Source organism: Daucus carota, chromosome 3 (assembly GCF_001625215.2).
Source record: "Daucus carota subsp. sativus chromosome 3, DH1 v3.0, whole genome shotgun sequence".
In the NCBI taxonomy this organism is placed as follows: Eukaryota; Viridiplantae; Streptophyta; class Magnoliopsida; order Apiales; family Apiaceae; genus Daucus; species Daucus carota.
Genome location: NC_030383.2, coordinates 60,461,353 through 60,479,394, shown reverse-complemented (window position 1 = coordinate 60,479,394; position 18,042 = coordinate 60,461,353). Strand labels below are relative to the sequence as shown.

General features: G+C 35.0%; 3 protein-coding genes across 3 annotated transcripts; all 3 read left to right on the top strand.

The window, feature by feature from the left end:
• The first annotated feature begins 830 nt into the window (after positions 1–830).
• On the top strand, positions 831–6,089 carry LOC108214467 (pentatricopeptide repeat-containing protein GUN1, chloroplastic). Its single transcript, XM_017386477.2, has 4 exons — positions 831–3,270; positions 4,138–4,354; positions 5,249–5,433; positions 5,522–6,089. The coding sequence occupies exons 1-4, from the start codon at positions 1,295–1,297 to the stop codon at positions 5,784–5,786; spliced, it is 2,643 nt and encodes an 880-aa protein (XP_017241966.1). The 5' UTR covers positions 831–1,294; the 3' UTR covers positions 5,787–6,089.
• Positions 6,090–11,441: 5,352 nt separating this feature from the next.
• Positions 11,442–12,150, top strand: LOC108212854 (uncharacterized). Its single transcript, XM_017384568.2, has one exon. The coding sequence runs from the start codon at positions 11,542–11,544 to the stop codon at positions 12,148–12,150; it is 609 nt and encodes a 202-aa protein (XP_017240057.1). The 5' UTR covers positions 11,442–11,541.
• Positions 12,151–14,800: 2,650 nt separating this feature from the next.
• Positions 14,801–16,571, top strand: LOC108210583 (probable glycerol-3-phosphate acyltransferase 3). The gene has a single exon (XM_017381927.2). It carries the CDS (start codon positions 14,878–14,880, stop codon positions 16,474–16,476), a length of 1,599 nt encoding a protein of 532 aa, XP_017237416.1. The 5' UTR covers positions 14,801–14,877; the 3' UTR covers positions 16,477–16,571.
• The last annotated feature ends 1,471 nt before the right edge of the window (positions 16,572–18,042 follow it).

The window sequence follows — 18,042 nt, the reverse complement described above, 5'->3', positions numbered from 1 at the left end:
GGTAAGAATATTTACTCAGTCCTCCTAAGTTATTTACACTTCGGAGTTGGGACAACTCTTTTTAATTATTATCGAAATATTATATATATAATTTAGATAGATAGAGCTTATATTTTATTTGAAGATATATAAAAATGATATTATTTTGTTATCTTTAGTTTTTAAATACAAATATAATAGGAAATCTTTTATTTTCTAAGATAAAATTATAAAAATAGCAAGTACACATATATTCTTTAATTAAGTGTAAAAAGTTAAATGAGTAAAAAAAACATTTACACATTTTATTCATTACACTTTTAATTATACTCATAGTATATGTATAGTTTACCATTTTATCTACTCTCTACCCAGGGCAGAGATATTCTTTTAATTAAATGTAAAAAGTTAAATGAGTAAAATAAACAGCCGGAGAGAAAAATATCGAGGTCAATCATAGTAACACAAAATGCACACGAGTCTAATTTTTTTTTTTTTTTTTTAACTTTCCAAGACTACGAAAAATATAAAGCGAAATTCGTCTTCCCTTTATAAAGGGCGAGTCAAAGCTATTTATAGTAAAATAATGAGAATATACGAAAAGTAGAAAAGAATTTGAAAGCGTGCACAATTCAACTTGTACAGTCATATCCAAGCAGAGAAAACTGAAAAGAAACAGCCGTGAATTACGAGAAACCAAACAAGGACCCTACATTAAAATCAAAATTAACTTTATCCGCTTTTTTCGGTGAAAAACAATTTGCAAAGTTCACCCTAATTATACATACAAATATACACACACATTGTGCAGTCACATAAACACCAAGCAGCTAAAAATCAAATGACTTGTGACTTGTGAGTACTATAATAAACTTGGAGAAACTGAGTGGGTGAAAATATCAATGTCTGAAAATTGTGAAACTCTCTTCTAATCTTCTTCCAAGATTTATACATACATTTATTTGTATGTATAATTATTCACCCTAGTACAGAGCCACAGAGGTAAAATAAGACTACAAGACTCTACAGTGCTCTCAGCTGTAGTCAAAAAGATCTTATCTTTATCTCTCTTCTGGGCCTTCAAAGACTCTTACCCACCCCTAAAACTAGCTAAAAATCTCATATTTTTTTCAAGATTCACCCAAGAATGGCCTCAAAGTCTCATTTTTATCCAAGATTGATGAACCCTTTTGTGTAGTTTCAAGACCCTTTTGGTAAATATCTCATCTTTGTTCCAAGATTCAGCCAAGAATTGCCTAAAAATCTCATTTTTGCTCAAGATTGAGAGACCCTTTTGGTCAATTTGAAGATTTTAATGGCTACTCCCCCTCCACCATACACTCTCACCACTGCAAAACCCTACCAAAACCATAGAAATCTTCATCCCCATCAACACCAACCCCCAAATAATCACCACCCACATCATCAAAATCCAATCTTTACAACCCCAAATCATCAAAATCCAATTTTTATAGCCCCAAGAGTCTCTATTAATCATCACCAGCGTTTTCAAGCACACCCCAGAAATGTCTCTGCTCCTGCTCCCCCTCACATTCAAAACCCACCTCGCCCTAATTTCCCCTCATTTGGGTCTGCAAAATCACCATCTGGGCTAGCAGCTTCTGATTTTTCGGGGAGAAGATCGACTAGATATGTGTCGAAAATGCATTTTGGGAGGCAGAAGACTGCGAATGCTAGTCGACATACTTCGATTGCTGAGGAGGCTTTGCAGGAAGCTATTAGGTGTAGTGGTGATGAGAATTGTATTGAAAGTGTGTTGATGAGGTTTGAAAATAAGTTCTGTGGGACTGATGATTATACATTTTTGCTCAGGGAGCTTGGCAACAGAGGTGAGTATTCTATGGCTATTAAGTGTTTTGAATACGCTGTTAAACGCGAGAAGCGGAGAAATGATCAGGGTAAATTAGCTAGTTCTATGATTAGTATTCTTGGGAGGTTGGGTAAGGTTGATTTAGCTGAGAAAATTTTCGAGATTGCGGTGAATGAAGGGTATGGTAATACTGTCTATGCTTATTCTGCTTTGATTAGTGCTTATGGTAAGAGTGGGTATTGTGATGAAGCTATTCGGTTATTTGATACCATGAAAAAATCGGGTTTGAAGCCGAATTTGGTTACTTATAATGCTTTGATTAATGCTTGTGCGAAAGGGGGTGCTGATTTTAAGAGGGCTTCTGAGATTTTTGATGATATGTGGAGTAATGGGGTGCAGCCGGATCGGATTACGTATAATTCTTTGCTTGCTGCTTGTAGTGGTGGAGGGTTGTGGGATACTGCAAAGAAGTTGTTTAGTGAGATGATTGATAGAGGGATTGATCAAGATATATATACATATAATACTCTTCTTGATGTTGCTTGTAATGGTGGACACTTGGATACGGCTTTTGAGATAATGTCAGAGATGCCTCTTAAGAATATTTTGCCTAATGAAGTGACATATAGTACCATAATCCGTGGGTGTGCCAAGGCAGGGAGATTGGATAGGGCCCTGAGCTTATTCAATGAGATGAAATTTGCTGGTATTAAACTGGATAGAGTTTCTTATAACACTTTACTTGCAATATATGCTAGTCTTGGTAGATTTGATGAGGCATTAGGTGTAGGCAATGAGATGGAGAGTATGGGGATTAAGAAAGATGTTGTTACTTACAATGCACTTCTAGATGGATTTGGAAAACAAGGGATGTTTGATAAAGTTAAAGAACTTTTTCAGATGATGAGGGCAGATAGACTCTCTCCTAATTTATTGACTTACTCAACGCTGATCAGTGTATATTCAAAAGGCGGTCTATATCAAGAGGCTATGGAAGTGTATAAGGAGTTCAAGAAGGAAGGTCTTAAGGCTGATGTTGTATTTTATAGTAAACTTATAGATGCCCTATGTAAGAAAGGACTAGTGGAATCTTCTGCTTTGTTATTGGATGAGATGACGAAGAAAGGGATTCAACCAAATGTTGTAACTTACAATTCTATAATTAATGCCTTTGGTCAGTCAGCATCTGCAGAAATTTCTCCTGATCGTGATCCACAATTTGAATCCTCAACGTTGATTCCCCTTGATAATGGTACTAAATTAAAGGGGGAAGTTCCGGAGGAAGATAGGATTATAAGAGTTTTCGAACAATTAGCTGGGGGAGAGTTCCGTCAAGGTAGAAAAGACAACAAAAGCAGCAGAGAGGAGATTCTCTGTGTTTTGGGAGTATTCCAGAAGATGCATGAGCTGGAAATAAAGCCAAATGTTGTTACATTTTCAGCCATTTTGAATGCGTGCAGGTACGGCTGTATGTCTGATCTAGACACGATTCCATTATTTAAGACCTTGTGTTTGTTAATAGAATAAAGGCCATCCCACCTCCCCCATCCCCTTCCCTAATCATCAAAGAATTGAGTTAATAATCTTTTTCACCAGAAGGTATGTACTTGAAGATGACCAAGAATACGTCCCAACATTCAATCGAGTGTAGAGGATTTTAAAGTGATGATCTTGAGTTTAGTTAATATGCTGGTGCCTGGTAGTGTAGTGCATGGCAAAAGAATTATTCTTGCATGATTATAATTCTACTAGTTACTACCTGTTGGTTGTTGTGTCTAAATTCTGATGTCAGTTTGCAGCTCATATGTCCATCTTTGTCAGTCTGTGCCTCTTAACATTTTGATTTGGCTTTCAACATTAAGTATCATTCCTTGCCCTTGATCATGTGTCCTTACAGTTTAAATGAAGGAAATTCTTGTATAATATAATGTAATGTCTAAACATAGTTGTCAATGTGTAATGTAAAATTCATTGTGGTCGTTCTTCTGTTCCGTACCTCGAACTTCCAACCCCCCCAGCACACACATCTTTTTGTGTAAGTGTTTTAAAAAGTCCTTTGGAGCAAAAAAAAATTAGTTAATTAACAATTTGGGTTTATCATGGGTGGACACAGGTGGAGTCATGCTCATATTTCTAAATTAGTCTGGTGTGATTTTTGTATCATCCAACTTAAATGTGTTGAATACTTTTCTCTAAAGTGGACATATAGAATAACGTCCATGAAACCTCTGGTTTTTATTTCTAATGTACCTTCTTACTCATATACTATACTTAATTTTTTTCTATAAATAATTAATATGTTATGTTCTGTTTATTATTGTTTGCAGCCGTTGTAGCTCCTTTAAAGAAGCTTCACTTCTACTGGAGGAACTGCGTCTATTTGATAATCATGTATATGGTGTAGCTCATGGACTTCTAATGGGCCACCGGGAGAATGTTTGGGTCCAAGCTCTATCACTTTTTGATGATGTCATGCAGATGGACTCATCAACTGCGTCTGCCTTTTATAATGCTCTGACAGACATGCTGTGGCATTTCGGACAGGTAAGCAGTCTGTTAATCCAGCATACACCTATCTCTTGCAGATTGCACCAGTTTTATTTATTGAGTCTCTAGAAGTTATTATTTTGACTGCACAACTAATTCATCGGACTTGCAGATTAATTATTTGTAGTCAACAGACATTCTCCTGTACATGCTTGAACTGGGAAAAGTCAACCAATACAGCATTCTTACTTTGTTAGCAAATATTAACATAGTTTAAATCTAGTAATATCTTAATGACCTATTCTGTTCTGTCAAGAAATGGTATGTACTGCTCTACTGGTAGAGTACTTGTATCAATATAATCTTCTAATCTGTGTGCATGGTTCTTATGTGACTTTTCTTATTCACAACTCACATTGGGACTAGTCTGTGTAAATTGGGTGCTTAAGAATAGGACCATAGTTGTCAAGTTGTCAACTTGTCTGTGAATTGGGTTTTGGAATATCAAGTTGTCCTGACTATCTTAGCAACTTGTTTCGACTATACTTCGTAATAACCTGGAATGGAACTTTATTTTTAGATTCCACGAATTTATTCAAACTTCAAAGAGATGAATTAAGATTAGAAAAGTTATAACAGTAAATCGAGATACTATTATCTTTGTTTTTTTTTTTTAAATTTCTTTTTTTTTACCTGTTTACCTAGTTTTTTCTGTGAGTTGTCACTAATGAAAAGGCGAGGTCATTTAAGCCGGAACTTGCACCGTCCCTGGTTGCAAATTCTCTAAGATAGATCTATGTTGCATCATGATTAAGATATCTCTCTATTTAAATTTGCTAAGATAGCTCTATGTTGCATCATCGCTAAGATATCTCTTTTTAAATTTGCCAAGTTATTCTGGATTTTGTTTTTTGAATGAGTTGTTTCCTCAGAGATTTTTTTTCTCTCCAGAAACGAGGTGCACAACTTGTTGTTCTCGAAGGCAAACGCAGACAAGTTTGGGAAAATACTTGGTCTACTTCTTGCTTGGATTTGCATTTAATGTCATCTGGTGCAGCACGAGCAATGGTTCATGCGTGGTTGATGAACATACGTTCTATTGTGTTTGAAGGCCATGAGTTGCCAAAACTTCTTAGGTAGTTTCATTGAACAGATTTAAGCATTGCTGTTATTGTTTTATACCTAGAAGTTAAGCAATTGCACACTCTTACTTTTGTTTTGCAGCATTTTAACCGGATGGGGTAAGCATAGTAAGGTACAAGGTGATGCAACTCTTAAGCCAGCTATCGAGGCGCTTCTCGTTGGTATAGGTGCCCCATTTCAGTTGGCAAAATGCAATATCGGTAGGTACATATCCACAGGTCCTGTGGTAGCTTCCTGGTTAAGAGAATCAGGTACTCTGCAAGTGCTTGTTCTCCAGGATGACAGAAATCAGGTAGAAAGCACAAGGTCATATAATATCCCCATTCTAAGTGCTTTACCATCTTAGGTTCTGTTCGCCCATTCTCTCCCAATTTTCCCTTCAAATGTACCAACTTCGTGGAGGGGGAATGGGCATTTGAACCATGTAAATTAACCAGTAAATATTTAGTGATATTTCACATCTCTCTACCTTGTTCTCGACAAAAGGTCAAACTTTCCCATGTAACTGTTGTTCTTCAGGTTTGTCCGCTTTCGGTGGGAATTTTTCCATGTAGGATATTTTGTAACATTTTAGATGACTTGGTGCAAGGCGGATTCCATGTTTTCTCTAAATTTTGTTGTAAATAAGAGGGAAATTTGCCTTTAGTTACATTGATGACCTGTAAGTATGTACAATGTTTAAAAATTTGTGGAAGAGCAACTATGTGGCTGGTCAGCAGTTTTGTTTTCAGGTAATAAATTTGCCTTTATTTTCGATTTCAAGTCACAAAAAATAAGTCAGAAATTGATTCAAAGCTACAAATTGGTAGTAGATGTATTTTTTAGATCTTATTTTATTGTTATGGATTTATTTATGATCGTCAATTTTTATACTAAAATAAAAATCTATCATATTTATTTGTTAGAACAAAGTTCTATGTAGTCCACATATTTACTGTAGTACTGTAGACCACGTATGTTTTGCAACTATATAGAATGATATAAAAACATTGCTAAAATGTGTTATTTTGCAAATCATGTTCGATAAACATCATTATTTTGTTAAAAATTTTGACATCTTAAACATTCTACAAGTTAAATAGTGAAAAACACATTATTCTGCAAAACATGTTAGGTTTGCAGAACATATTTACATATTACAGAACATATGTGTTTTACTTGTCGAACATAAATAATTTTCAATATTTTTCATGAAATAGTGATATTTTTAGAATATATTTCACAAAATAACAAGTTTCATACATTTTGCAATGTTTTTATGCCATTCTATAATTGCAGAACATACGTGGTCTACGGTAGTGCACTACATCAAATACGTGGACAATATAGAATTTAACTTAACATTATATTTTCAATAACTCGTAGATGAACTACTATCATGAAACTATCTAAACCCGCACGTCCCGTACCTCTGGGAGTTGGGCCTAAATTTATATTTCTCAAACAATATTGGACCACAAGTGGACTGGCCTCTTGAAATTGGGTTTAGAAAGTTGGCCCCAAGTAGAAGTACATCAACTCCCAACAGCAAATTCATTTTAGTTGATTGATCATGATTAACTCATGGGCCATGACAACAATTTCAAACGTAATAAGCTGACAACTTGCAATTAAGCATGTTTAATACCAAAAAGTGACCCTACTTATCTAAACTAGTAAATTTCACCCAATAAAAATTGACGAATGCATGTGCTCAAGCCGCCACCACATAAATAAACATGTAATCAAAGTATCATTAACAAAGAGATTAGCTCTAACCACGTACTTACACTACGAAACCTCCTAGTTTTATTATAATCAAATCTTTAAATTCTCACATGCTAAACTTGACCTGCCGGTCCCGTTAATGATTATAAATGCCGCACAAAAGCATGAAAAGCAAGCTGTTTTTGGGACCCAATAACGGGACGGTAGCTTATAGTCTACAATTTGCCACGTTTACATGGTTATGTACCAATGGTTTCGTCCATCTTGTTTTACAATTGCATGTGCATGCATGTTCGATCTAAGCTAGCTACACATCCTTTTCCGGACAAAATTAACATAGCTCCATCAAGGTGCATTCTTTTGATCAATTCCATGATGCAAGAATAATAGGTTAATTCTAGGCTAATGTTTCTGCTGAAACTTGAACTTCCCATAATGGGATGAAGTTTGATGTGTTTTTGTTGTATATATAAAGAGTATGTTTGTATCCGAATTCAGTCAGGTTTAAAATTGTTTATAAATTTAAGCTAAAATGTATGTTTGTGTAATAATTTAAAAATTGACTTAAGTCACGAATAAATCAGAAACTGATAATAATGTAATTTTTTTAATTTTTTTTTATAAAAATCACCCTACAAGTGATAAGTTACCTATATATCGCTTTTATTTTTGTGATTACATTTTTAATAACTCGCAAATCACTAATAAATCAAAATTATCTAAATAGACATTCTAAACTCCCAATTTATCTCATTAAATCATAAGTCGTAATTTTAAACTAAGTGACACGGGCTCAACACTTGTAATGTGTACTGTGTGTACTAGATCTATTAAGAGCGATAATATACTGTGAACTTGAGTTTCGTACATGAATGTCAGAAACATATCCGTTAATCCCGCAGAAGAATCCTGAGTAGTCTACCCTTTGGTTTGTTGAGACAAACACTGACAAATGTAAACATTTAATAGGTGAAGCAATTTATATACTCTTAATAGGCTTCCTCGCTAGGGAACATGGGGATAAAACTACTTAGAGTAAAACCCTAGCTAGATTAGAAAAACAAAACAAACCCCTAGGTGTCCAAATTCATTCTAATTATAACCTATAAATCCCTTTAAGTGGGAGGGAATTTTGTGGCATACATTTGTCATGTATATTGAATGTGGAAAGTTGAGGGAATAATCCAGAGTGTTGTGATGAGGCATGAGTTGATGAAAGGTGGTGGAGAATGGGAGCTCTAGCTGTGAAGTTTAGTGTCATGGGGAAGAATCATGTGGTTTCATGTGCATTTTGGAGCTAGAGAACATGCCCAAAGCAGCAAGCCAAGCTACTTGGCAGTCCCACATTCTTTGACACCTCAATTGTTCTAAAAACAAATTGGTTGAAAAAAACAAAATGAGTACTGGGTCCCATGACATGCCTTGTCAATATTGTCCATATGCATGTACAGTATTGCAAAAATTTCACCTATAAAAACCCTTCACTTGAGAGAACCCAATGAGTGGTAGCCCTTGACAAACAAATCTTCACAAGAACTAACCAAATATATCAGATATATTGGAGGTTTAATTTGTCTGATATTTTTTGAGGAAGTTCTTGCTATTATATACTTTTGTCGGAATTGCCCGTTTTTCTTGTAGTGAGTTATGGGTATTTGTCCGAAATCTTTTCTTGTAACAGTTGAAAAATCTTTTGTGACCAAGAGAAATACAGGGAAACAAGGGCAGAGTTCTACCAGGACTCTGATGAAGAGGAGCAGAAGAAGGGCAGGCGGTTTCGAGATCGTGAGACGGAGAAATCATGAGGTGAGAAGAAAAGTAAGAACCTTGAAGAAACTTGTGCCAAGCAGCAGTAGCAGCAAGGGGCTAGATGGGCTGTTCAGAGACACAGCTGATTACATTTTGGCTTTGCAGATGAGGATTCAGTTGATGCAGGTTATGTTCAATGGATTGTCATCAGCTCCTGATGATATATAATTATTGACTAAATCATTTCATTTGTAAATTAAATTAAGCTGATGATAATTTATATCACAGATATTTTACAAAGTTCTCATTATTTTCTGCCATTCTTCTTGTTCTTTTTTTGGATATTAGCGGTCGGTTATGACCTGTTTCTTGTAGCGATACATGTATCTGGTTCTCGAAGCGATTTCTTTTCTGTGTTTTCGAGATTATCTTGTATGGGATAAAAAAGATCATGGCCAGTTGTTTTTATTTCTCTGGAGTGGAGATTCTTTTATAGTTAGATTCAATTCTTGTTTTTGTAAACTTGAAGTTCGATTTCATGTTATTTTAGTTCTAGATTTTGATTTTTACTGCGCTCAAGTCATTTATTTTCAATATTGTGTCTTGCTAGCCAAATACTCCCTCCGTCATTTTTTATCTGTCCATTTTGGAAAAAAAACACATACCAAGGAATAATTGATTGTATAAACTTTTTCATTAAATATCTCTAATTAATATCTTGAAAATGATGGAATACCCCTCCTTTATGTCTAGAAAACATGAATTCAACCAAATTTTAAATAAGTCAAGCCTTGAAAATTGAAATTATGAAGATATATTTGAAAAACTATAATTAAATTAGTTTTGAAAGTATAAATGGACAGATAAATAGGGACAAATTTTTACTTACAAAATGGACAGATAAATAGGGACGGAGGGAGTATATGTTCTTTAATCTTCCATTTACCATCGATGTTGTTCACTATCGAAGTTCTTAGATCTTCCTTTAACATAGCTAATAATCCTGAATCTTGATATAATATTATGCTTGCTTTTAACTTTTTAAATGTGAGTTAAGTTCAATGGAGACCACATTTTTTCTGGAGACTTGGAGACCACATATGTTCTGCAAGTAAAATATTTCATAAAAACATTGCAAAACGTATAATTTTACAAATCATGTTCTCCGAAATCATTATCACATTTAAAATCTTGAATATCATATAAGTTTTACATGTGGAACATTATAAAATATTTTGTTCAACGAAATATGTTTCATTTGCAGAACATTTGTTCAACTTGCAGAACATACATTATCTACTTATTAAACATAGATGATCTTCAACAATTTTAATGAATACGTGATATTTGTAGAAAATATTTTACAAAATAATGTATTTTACAGTGTTTTGATTGCAAAACATACGTGGTCTCCGAGGTCTCCGATAAAATAGCGGTCTCCATAGAACCTTCCTCTTTTAAATGTTATCTGTTTATAATTAAACACAACAACACATGTATCTTATTTTTGATAAAATTTATGTATATATCTTATTTTTAACGAAGTTCAAACGCTCGAATTTAAGTATACACAGGAAAGTTACACAATCTCAAATACTGTTTATATTTGGTCTTATTTGGTTACTTGGGAGAAAAAATTCGTGAACATGTTCATTTCAAATTTTGATTTTAAGTTTTTGAGATATCATTTCAAATTTTTAGTTTTATAATAATATTTGAATGTACTCGGTATCAAATGAAATTTAAATTAAATTTTTTCTTATATATCCAATCATGGAATTTGATCAAATTTAGAATTTAAAGAATCCAAGTTCCCAAACAGACAATCATATTATTTTTTAGTAATTAACAAATTAAAATTTATAAAAAATAGTCAGAATTTCTTTTGAATTAAAAGATTTGCTATATATTTATTTAATATATAAAAAACTAATCAAACAAGTGTTTATCAAATAGTTTAATACCAAACAATTAACACAAATATGCTAATCAAAACAATTAGCTCCTTAGAGCAAGTCCAATAGGTTATCTAAACGAGTTTTTAAACACACATTTAGGTAATGTATAAAAAAATGGTACTCCAATTAATGCTATCCTCGTTACAAGAAAAATGGGTAAAAATGACCAGCTAAATATGATCGACCTTAAATCACTAGTCCATCCCCAAATTTCCTAACGATTAACTATTTTTGAGTAATCTCTATTCGTTATTAAAATAATATTTATGAATATAAGTGCATCTCCCTCATTTTTTTCATTATTTTTTCCTTTCTTTTCTCTTCTTTCCCTCAAATTTATTATTAAAATAATAATGGGAAACAAAAATAGAAATTGTTATCAGAGTTTATACCAGATGAGACCTATTGCACTTGCTCATTCAATCCAACATACTGGAGTATAGTTATTTGAACTTTATATATTACGCGACAGAAAACGAGTAAAAATCTTTCCACACACAAAATTTCATTCGCTAATATTGACAGACGCATGCATATAATGCATCCTATATGGCTATATACAGATCAAAACCAATGCACACAAGAATATGTAAAGTCACAGGCTCCTTGGCCTCTCTACTTCAGCAAACACGCTAATAAATCTCTATCAATGCCAGCAACACCACAAACACAAACATTGACAAAGAAATGAAGTACTCATCATCTAACCATTCAGTATCATTCAGCGGAAAATTCATCGAAACAACAGTCACAAACAACCCTTCCGTGGCAGATCACTGGCTCCGTTCAGTCCTCCTACACCAAAAAACCGCACAAAAAATAATCCCAGTTGGTTTCGACTGCAAGTTCAATCCCCACCCTATTCCATCAATGAGCAACAAGATAGCAACATTACAGTTATCCATCGAAACAAAATGTCTTATTCTGCAATTAGTCCACATGGACTGCATGCCACATTGTATAAAAAATTTATTCGACGACAAAAGAGTTACTTTCTTTGGTGTTAGGGCTAAGGCCAATGCCGCGAAGCTATGTCGCGATTATGGCCTTAAATTTTGGAGGATTATTGATATTCGGGACTTGGTCAAGATTTGGTTTCCGATAAGGTATTCGGGGGAATGTAGCTTGAAGGCGATTGCTTATGATGTGGCTGGGCTGAAAATGAGAAGGCGCAAGAAGAACTGTGGGATTGATTGGGAAGCCAGAGTTCTTGATGTGGAGTTGATTGAGTGTGCTTGTGTTGATGCTTATGCTTTGTATAAGATAGCTCATGTGTGTTGTAATGATTTAGTATGATTTGCATTGGTATATTCAGCAGACAATGATATAGATCTATTTTGAGTTTAATAGTACCTTTGACTTTAATTAACTTTAAAATTATAGTCTATATTGATAATTTTGGACTTTCATGTAAAAATAGAATGAGGCCCAATCAGGCTTTGCAATCATACATATAAGGCCTTGTTCAGAAAACCTTATTAGGATCTCTTAAGTTTTGAGAGCAATAATAGTTCAGAGTCCATATTAGTTAACTTGTTGGCTGGGCTGGCAGGACATGACTCTGAGAGCAACCTCAGAGCAAGTCCAAGATATACACTATGTCATGTCCCAAGTTATAATTTAGAGTATTTGATAAAAAGTGTTGATTCAACAATGTTCTAGTGATGCCTATATATCATTAGGACAACCTCCTCAAACCCTATTTTTGAGTCACATTTCTCCTTGCCATACCCTATATTTTATTATAAATTCTCTGAACACTCTCTGTGATGGAGGGAGTATGTTTTAATGATGAAAGAGAGAGTCTTCAATAATAAAATATTAAACATATCATAAGAATAAAACACATTGTTGGAGTTCAAGTTGGTAATATATATCCTAAATTCCTGAGACATAATATTTTATATTATATTTAGGGTTTCAACTAACAGACTTGCTCTTGGTCCTTAGCGTTTAGAATTAGATTTTCAATTTTCTGATTCCAAAATAAGAATTGGCCGAATAATTATAGACCCGTTTCATTCTTTTCAACTTAAAATTTTCAATGAATGTATGAAAGAAATACGAGAGAGTGCACATGTTTCATCATCTTTCACATTTAAATAATGAAAATATAAGAATTTAAATAATAATGAAAATATAAGAAATGGGACGGAACCAGAAAAGAGAGCCTTCCTACTTTTTCCAACGCCAATGACTTCTCTTTTTCATTTTAAGTCTTTAATACCGCTTCATGCGATTCAATGCACCAAATGAAACTGCATTGCGGTTGATTCTTAACAAAAAAGATAGGCACTTATGCAGATGCATTCGGAAGAGGCTTTCTATGAATTCAGAGCTTCGAAAAGCCATTTCATATATCTTATGATATTTTTTATTATAACATATATATTCTTTTTGTCGTGCCCCTAATATTCCACCACATGTTCCAAATTCAATAAAGTGGGTGAAGGCAAGATCACGAATTATCGAACAATTATAAAACTAATTATTCGAGTTGACACAACAAATATAGAGTACTGTACTAAATTACTAACGGTTAAATTATTTCATATGTAGGAAGTTAACTAGAAAACCTTGGGTACGCTCTAGATAATACACAATGCCATGGTATGTTTCCTTGCATGTGCTTTGTTTCTTGTATGCTATCCAAAGTGTTTATGTGCCAGTCCCTAGGTTTTACACCGTTGTATTCAGTGCAACTCTTACACAGCTTGCGATCAACAACCCTTATTAATTTCTTTGAAACTTTCTTTCCTTTTTCCTTTGATATTTTAAGTATGTCTGTCGACAGTTCAGAAAAGTGTTTCTTTGTACTGTCTGATTCTAATCATCTGAGGCCTGAGCAAGCTATGTTACCAAATGAGTCCGGATCCCTGCCAGTCGATTGCGACAACAAATTATCTGTTATTTTTTATAAAAAAGCGGAAACACATTAATTCTTTTCCTTTCAGTAATAAGAAAGAGCGTATCCAGCCATCAATTAGGAAGTCACTGGGCTCGTGATCTATGTTATTAGTCAAAATACTGCAATTTGAAAGCAAATTGAATTCTGATTTTGTATATAAACTATGTCAGAGCAGGTGTTGCAATTTGGAAGCCCAGTTCGGAAGCCACTTGAGTCCTTATTTATTAGGCCTTCACCCACTTTGTGCCACCATTTGCTTCTTCTAGTTGTGTTCTACTGTTCCTAGTCCTTTTGTTGAGATATGGTCCCAACACTACAAACTACAGTTGCAACCAATTGCGTGTGTTATGATATGAAAAGTCAACACTTTAAATTGAAGATTTTGAGACAAATTCTATTTTGCCCTCACTTTGTAGCGGATTATACCCGGTCTCATGGCTGGTCTCTCAATTATTTTGATCAATTTTTTACAGATTTATTTCATTTTTCATATGAATTATACTCGATCTCATGCCCGGTCTCAATTGTCCTGACCAATTTTTACGGTCCCAAATAGCATGTTATCTTTTTTCGTTCAAATTATACTCGGTCTCATATCCGGTTTCAATTATCTCGGTCATTTTCACAGATATTTTACAATTCCAAAAGTGACTAACTTATTATCTCACATATTTGGATCGAATTATACCGATCTCATACCCGCTAGTTTTTTCAGATTTTCGTCAACTCCCGAAATGACTGGCCCATTATCTTGGAGTCGAATCCCTAGCCATACTCTGTCGTTATCACAGTGTGTAAACCAAAATCGAAACCCACTACTCCCGCGGACAGCTGTGTGAAAATTCTATGAATATGTGCTGCAGCTCATATATGGAGCATTTAACGGGTATACCACGTAGCTACCCTATCTTATCTCCTGTCTGCATGCCGATTTATGACTTGCATGACCCGTTCCAACACGATCCATGCAACTTCGAGCCACACTGACCTAGCTTCTCCCCAGCTTTGACTCATCTCTCTCAGGACTCTTCTATAAATACACAACAAATTGCATCACTTCAAGCATCAAACTATCAAACACATTGTTCCAAGTTCTCAATCTGAACTGATCAAACATGTTTTTTTCAAAGCCCCCCTCTGTATCAAAGTTTGTGATCCTAATCTCTCGTCTTCTTCGAAAATATTATAGAAACCAAAAGGGCTTGCAGAGAAGCTTGAGTAATGCACACTCATTCAACTCTAGGAATGAAGTAGAGAGTCCATTCTCTATTTCTGAGAGAGCTGAGCCCTCTGAAAACACAACTGTGGTCTTCAATGTTGAAGGCTCTTTGTTGAAATCTTCGTCGCTTTTTCCATACTTCATGTTGGTTGCATTTGAGGCCGGTAGCATCATAAGGGCTCTCGTTCTTTTGATTTTGTACCCTTTTCTTAGCTTGCTTAGTCATGAGATTTCCTTGAAAGTTATGGTCATGGTTTCGTTTTTCGGGATCAAGAAAACGGGCTTTCGAGTGGGGAGTTCTGTTCTGCCAAAGTACTTTCTAGAGGATGTCGGTGATGAAGTTTTTGAGGTGTTAAAGAGAGCTAAAACTAAAGTTGCAGTCACTAATTTGCCTCAAGTGATGGTTGAGAGCTTCTTAAGGGATTACTTGGAGATCGAATTTGTCAATGGAAGAGAGTTAAAAGTGGTTTGTGGATATTACGTTGGCCTAATGGAAGATAGGAGCACCAACATTTTGGATGATCTATTCAAAGATGAGAATGTATCTGACAAGGTAATCGGACTTGATAGCCTCAACACATCCGTTGGTCATAGAGGATTCTCTCATTGCAAGGAGGTTTTCATGGTAAATGAAGCAGAGAAGCTCAAATGGAAGTCACTTAGCAAGGAAAAATATCCGAAACCTCTGATTTTTCATGATGGTAGATTAGCTTTCAGGCCAACTGCACTTGCCATGCTTGTCATGTTTCTATGGTTTCCTCTCGGGTCAATTCTTGCCATCATCCGGATCATCATTGCCATTTCTTTACCATACAGTATCTCCACTCCTCTGTTAACTTTCTCAGGAATTAAACTCAAGGTTTTCGAACACGTGCAAAGGTCAGATAATGCACAGTCCAAAACCAAAGGTTCTCTATATGTGTGCAACCACAGAACATTATTGGACCCTCTGATTCTATCATTCGGACTCGTGAAACCTTTGGCTGCCGTTACATATAGCCTAAGTAGAATGTCTGAAATTTTATCACCAATCAGAACTGTGCGATTAACGAGAAACAGAGACAAGGACAGGGAAATGATGGATAAGTTATTGAATCAAGGGGATTTGGTTGTTTGCCCTGAGGGAACTACTTGTAGAGAACCTTACTTGCTAAGGCTGAGTCCTTTGTTCACAGAATTGACTGATGATATCGTCCCTGTTGGCGTAGATACAAGTGTTAGTATGTTTCATGGTACAACAGCTAGTGGATTGAAGTTCTTGGATCCAATTTTCTTCCTCATGAATCCAACTCCAAGCTACACACTGCAAGTACTTGATAAAATCTGCGGTGTTTCAAGCAATGATGATAAAAGCTCAAGGTTTGATGTGGCGAATCAGGTGCAAAGTGAGCTTGGCAAGGCCTTAGGATTCGAATGCACGATGCTAACAAGGAAGGACAAGTACATGATCTTGGCTGGCAATGAAGGAGTAGTTTCTGCCGGAAACAAACAATAATTAACATTTTTTGTTCTATATCTTAGCAAGCTATATATATTCTTGTACATTCCTTGCACCGCAGATGTTTATACAAATACATATATTCGAGTTAATTTTTGCTATATCAAAACCAGTTGATTAAGATAATAGATTGAAGTACATTAAGCTTAGATATTGAAATAATCTTTTGTTCAATGCATGCATGTTGAAATCTGTCGGGGTGTTGAGAGCCGACCTTAAGCTGTTAGAAGAAGGCCAAATGAATCTTATGATAAATTCCAACACTCCCCTCACTTGAATTTAAACCTCGGCCAAAATGCCTCGGATATCATGTCGAGAACTATTCCATCTAAAACCTTAAGGTGATAGAGGAAGAGCCCCAATAGATCTCATGCTATATTTCAACAGTCGGCTTCCACCCAGACGTCAGCCGAGAGATTTGAAAGCTTCTTGCTGGCTGTAGCCTGTAAGATCAATAACATTAATGAACCATGTCAATCAGTAGTTAATTGAATGTCATCTGCTGCACCTGAAATATTACTCATGCATTCTGTGTTCAATTCTTTTACACCTCTAGTAAGGCCAAGACCTTTAAATCCCTCATTTTTGAATGATTTGCAAGAGCCATCAAGCCATTGCTACTAGCCCACAGCTTGAATATCAGCAACAATACTAGAGCACTGACCGGGCGTCAAACCACCATAAAAGCTTAAGTTTTTTTTTTTATTTGTCATAATAAAAGCTTTAGTTTCGATGGGGTATAATTTATAGATAATGGTATAATATAAATAAAATTTATAGAAAATACGTGAAAAATTTACCACTCGAAACAAGAAATCTGCTCTCTATGAATTTAAGCCAACTCAGCCATATTTGCTTAATTTGTTCTCTAGAGAATTTTTATATAATGTTTTGTGCATCAACTCAAATAAATAAACTCTAAATAGTGTTGCAATTCAAAAAACCAGCTTGATTTAATTTGGTGGTTATCTGCTCACCAAGAACATGCCAACAGCACTTCTTCTAGTTACGTTAAAATTTATGAGATGGCCATTATTACGCGCCTTTTCAATTCTCACTTGTATTTAGCGTGTTTTTAATTATGAAATGTCCTTGCACAAGGAAAGCCATGGGAACCTAATCCAGATGTTTATACCTAAATTCATTCATACAAGCCCACATACATTAAAACTGATTAGTACAGATCATGTGCTAGTCTTAAGAAAATTATGCTTTCTGCTGAGTATTAAGGTTAGCAACTTACGATGACTCGTTGACTCCTGGCGATCTAATTTATAACAGTCAATTGGACAAGAATTGAGCCAACTGTATTGTTCTTCACCTTCTTTCTAAACTCAGATTCACTTGACAAAGACAAAACCAAAACCGTGTTGGATAAAACTGAATCACGTTAGTTGATCATAGCTGATTCCAGCTGATGCAAAACCGAAGCTACATTCGATAAAAATTGAAACTGTCGGTTAATAAGATTCTGGTAAGTTCTCCTTAACAATTGAGGTTTTGGGACAACTATTCACTTAATATGATACCACATCTCAGACTCATAAGAGACTCGGATTCGAT

Coding starts and splice junctions, on each gene's coding strand:
- LOC108214467 (XM_017386477.2), top strand. CDS start 1,295: ATGGCTACTCCCCCTCCACCATACACTCTCACCACTGCAAAACCCTAC. Junction 3,271..4,137: donor GCCATTTTGAATGCGTGCAG/GTACGGCTGTAT, acceptor TATTGTTTGCAG/CCGTTGTAGCTCCTTTAAAG. Junction 5,434..5,521: donor GAGTTGCCAAAACTTCTTAG/GTAGTTTCATTG, acceptor TTTGTTTTGCAG/CATTTTAACCGGATGGGGTA.
- LOC108212854 (XM_017384568.2), top strand. CDS start 11,542: ATGAAGTACTCATCATCTAACCATTCAGTATCATTCAGCGGAAAATTC.
- LOC108210583 (XM_017381927.2), top strand. CDS start 14,878: ATGTTTTTTTCAAAGCCCCCCTCTGTATCAAAGTTTGTGATCCTAATC.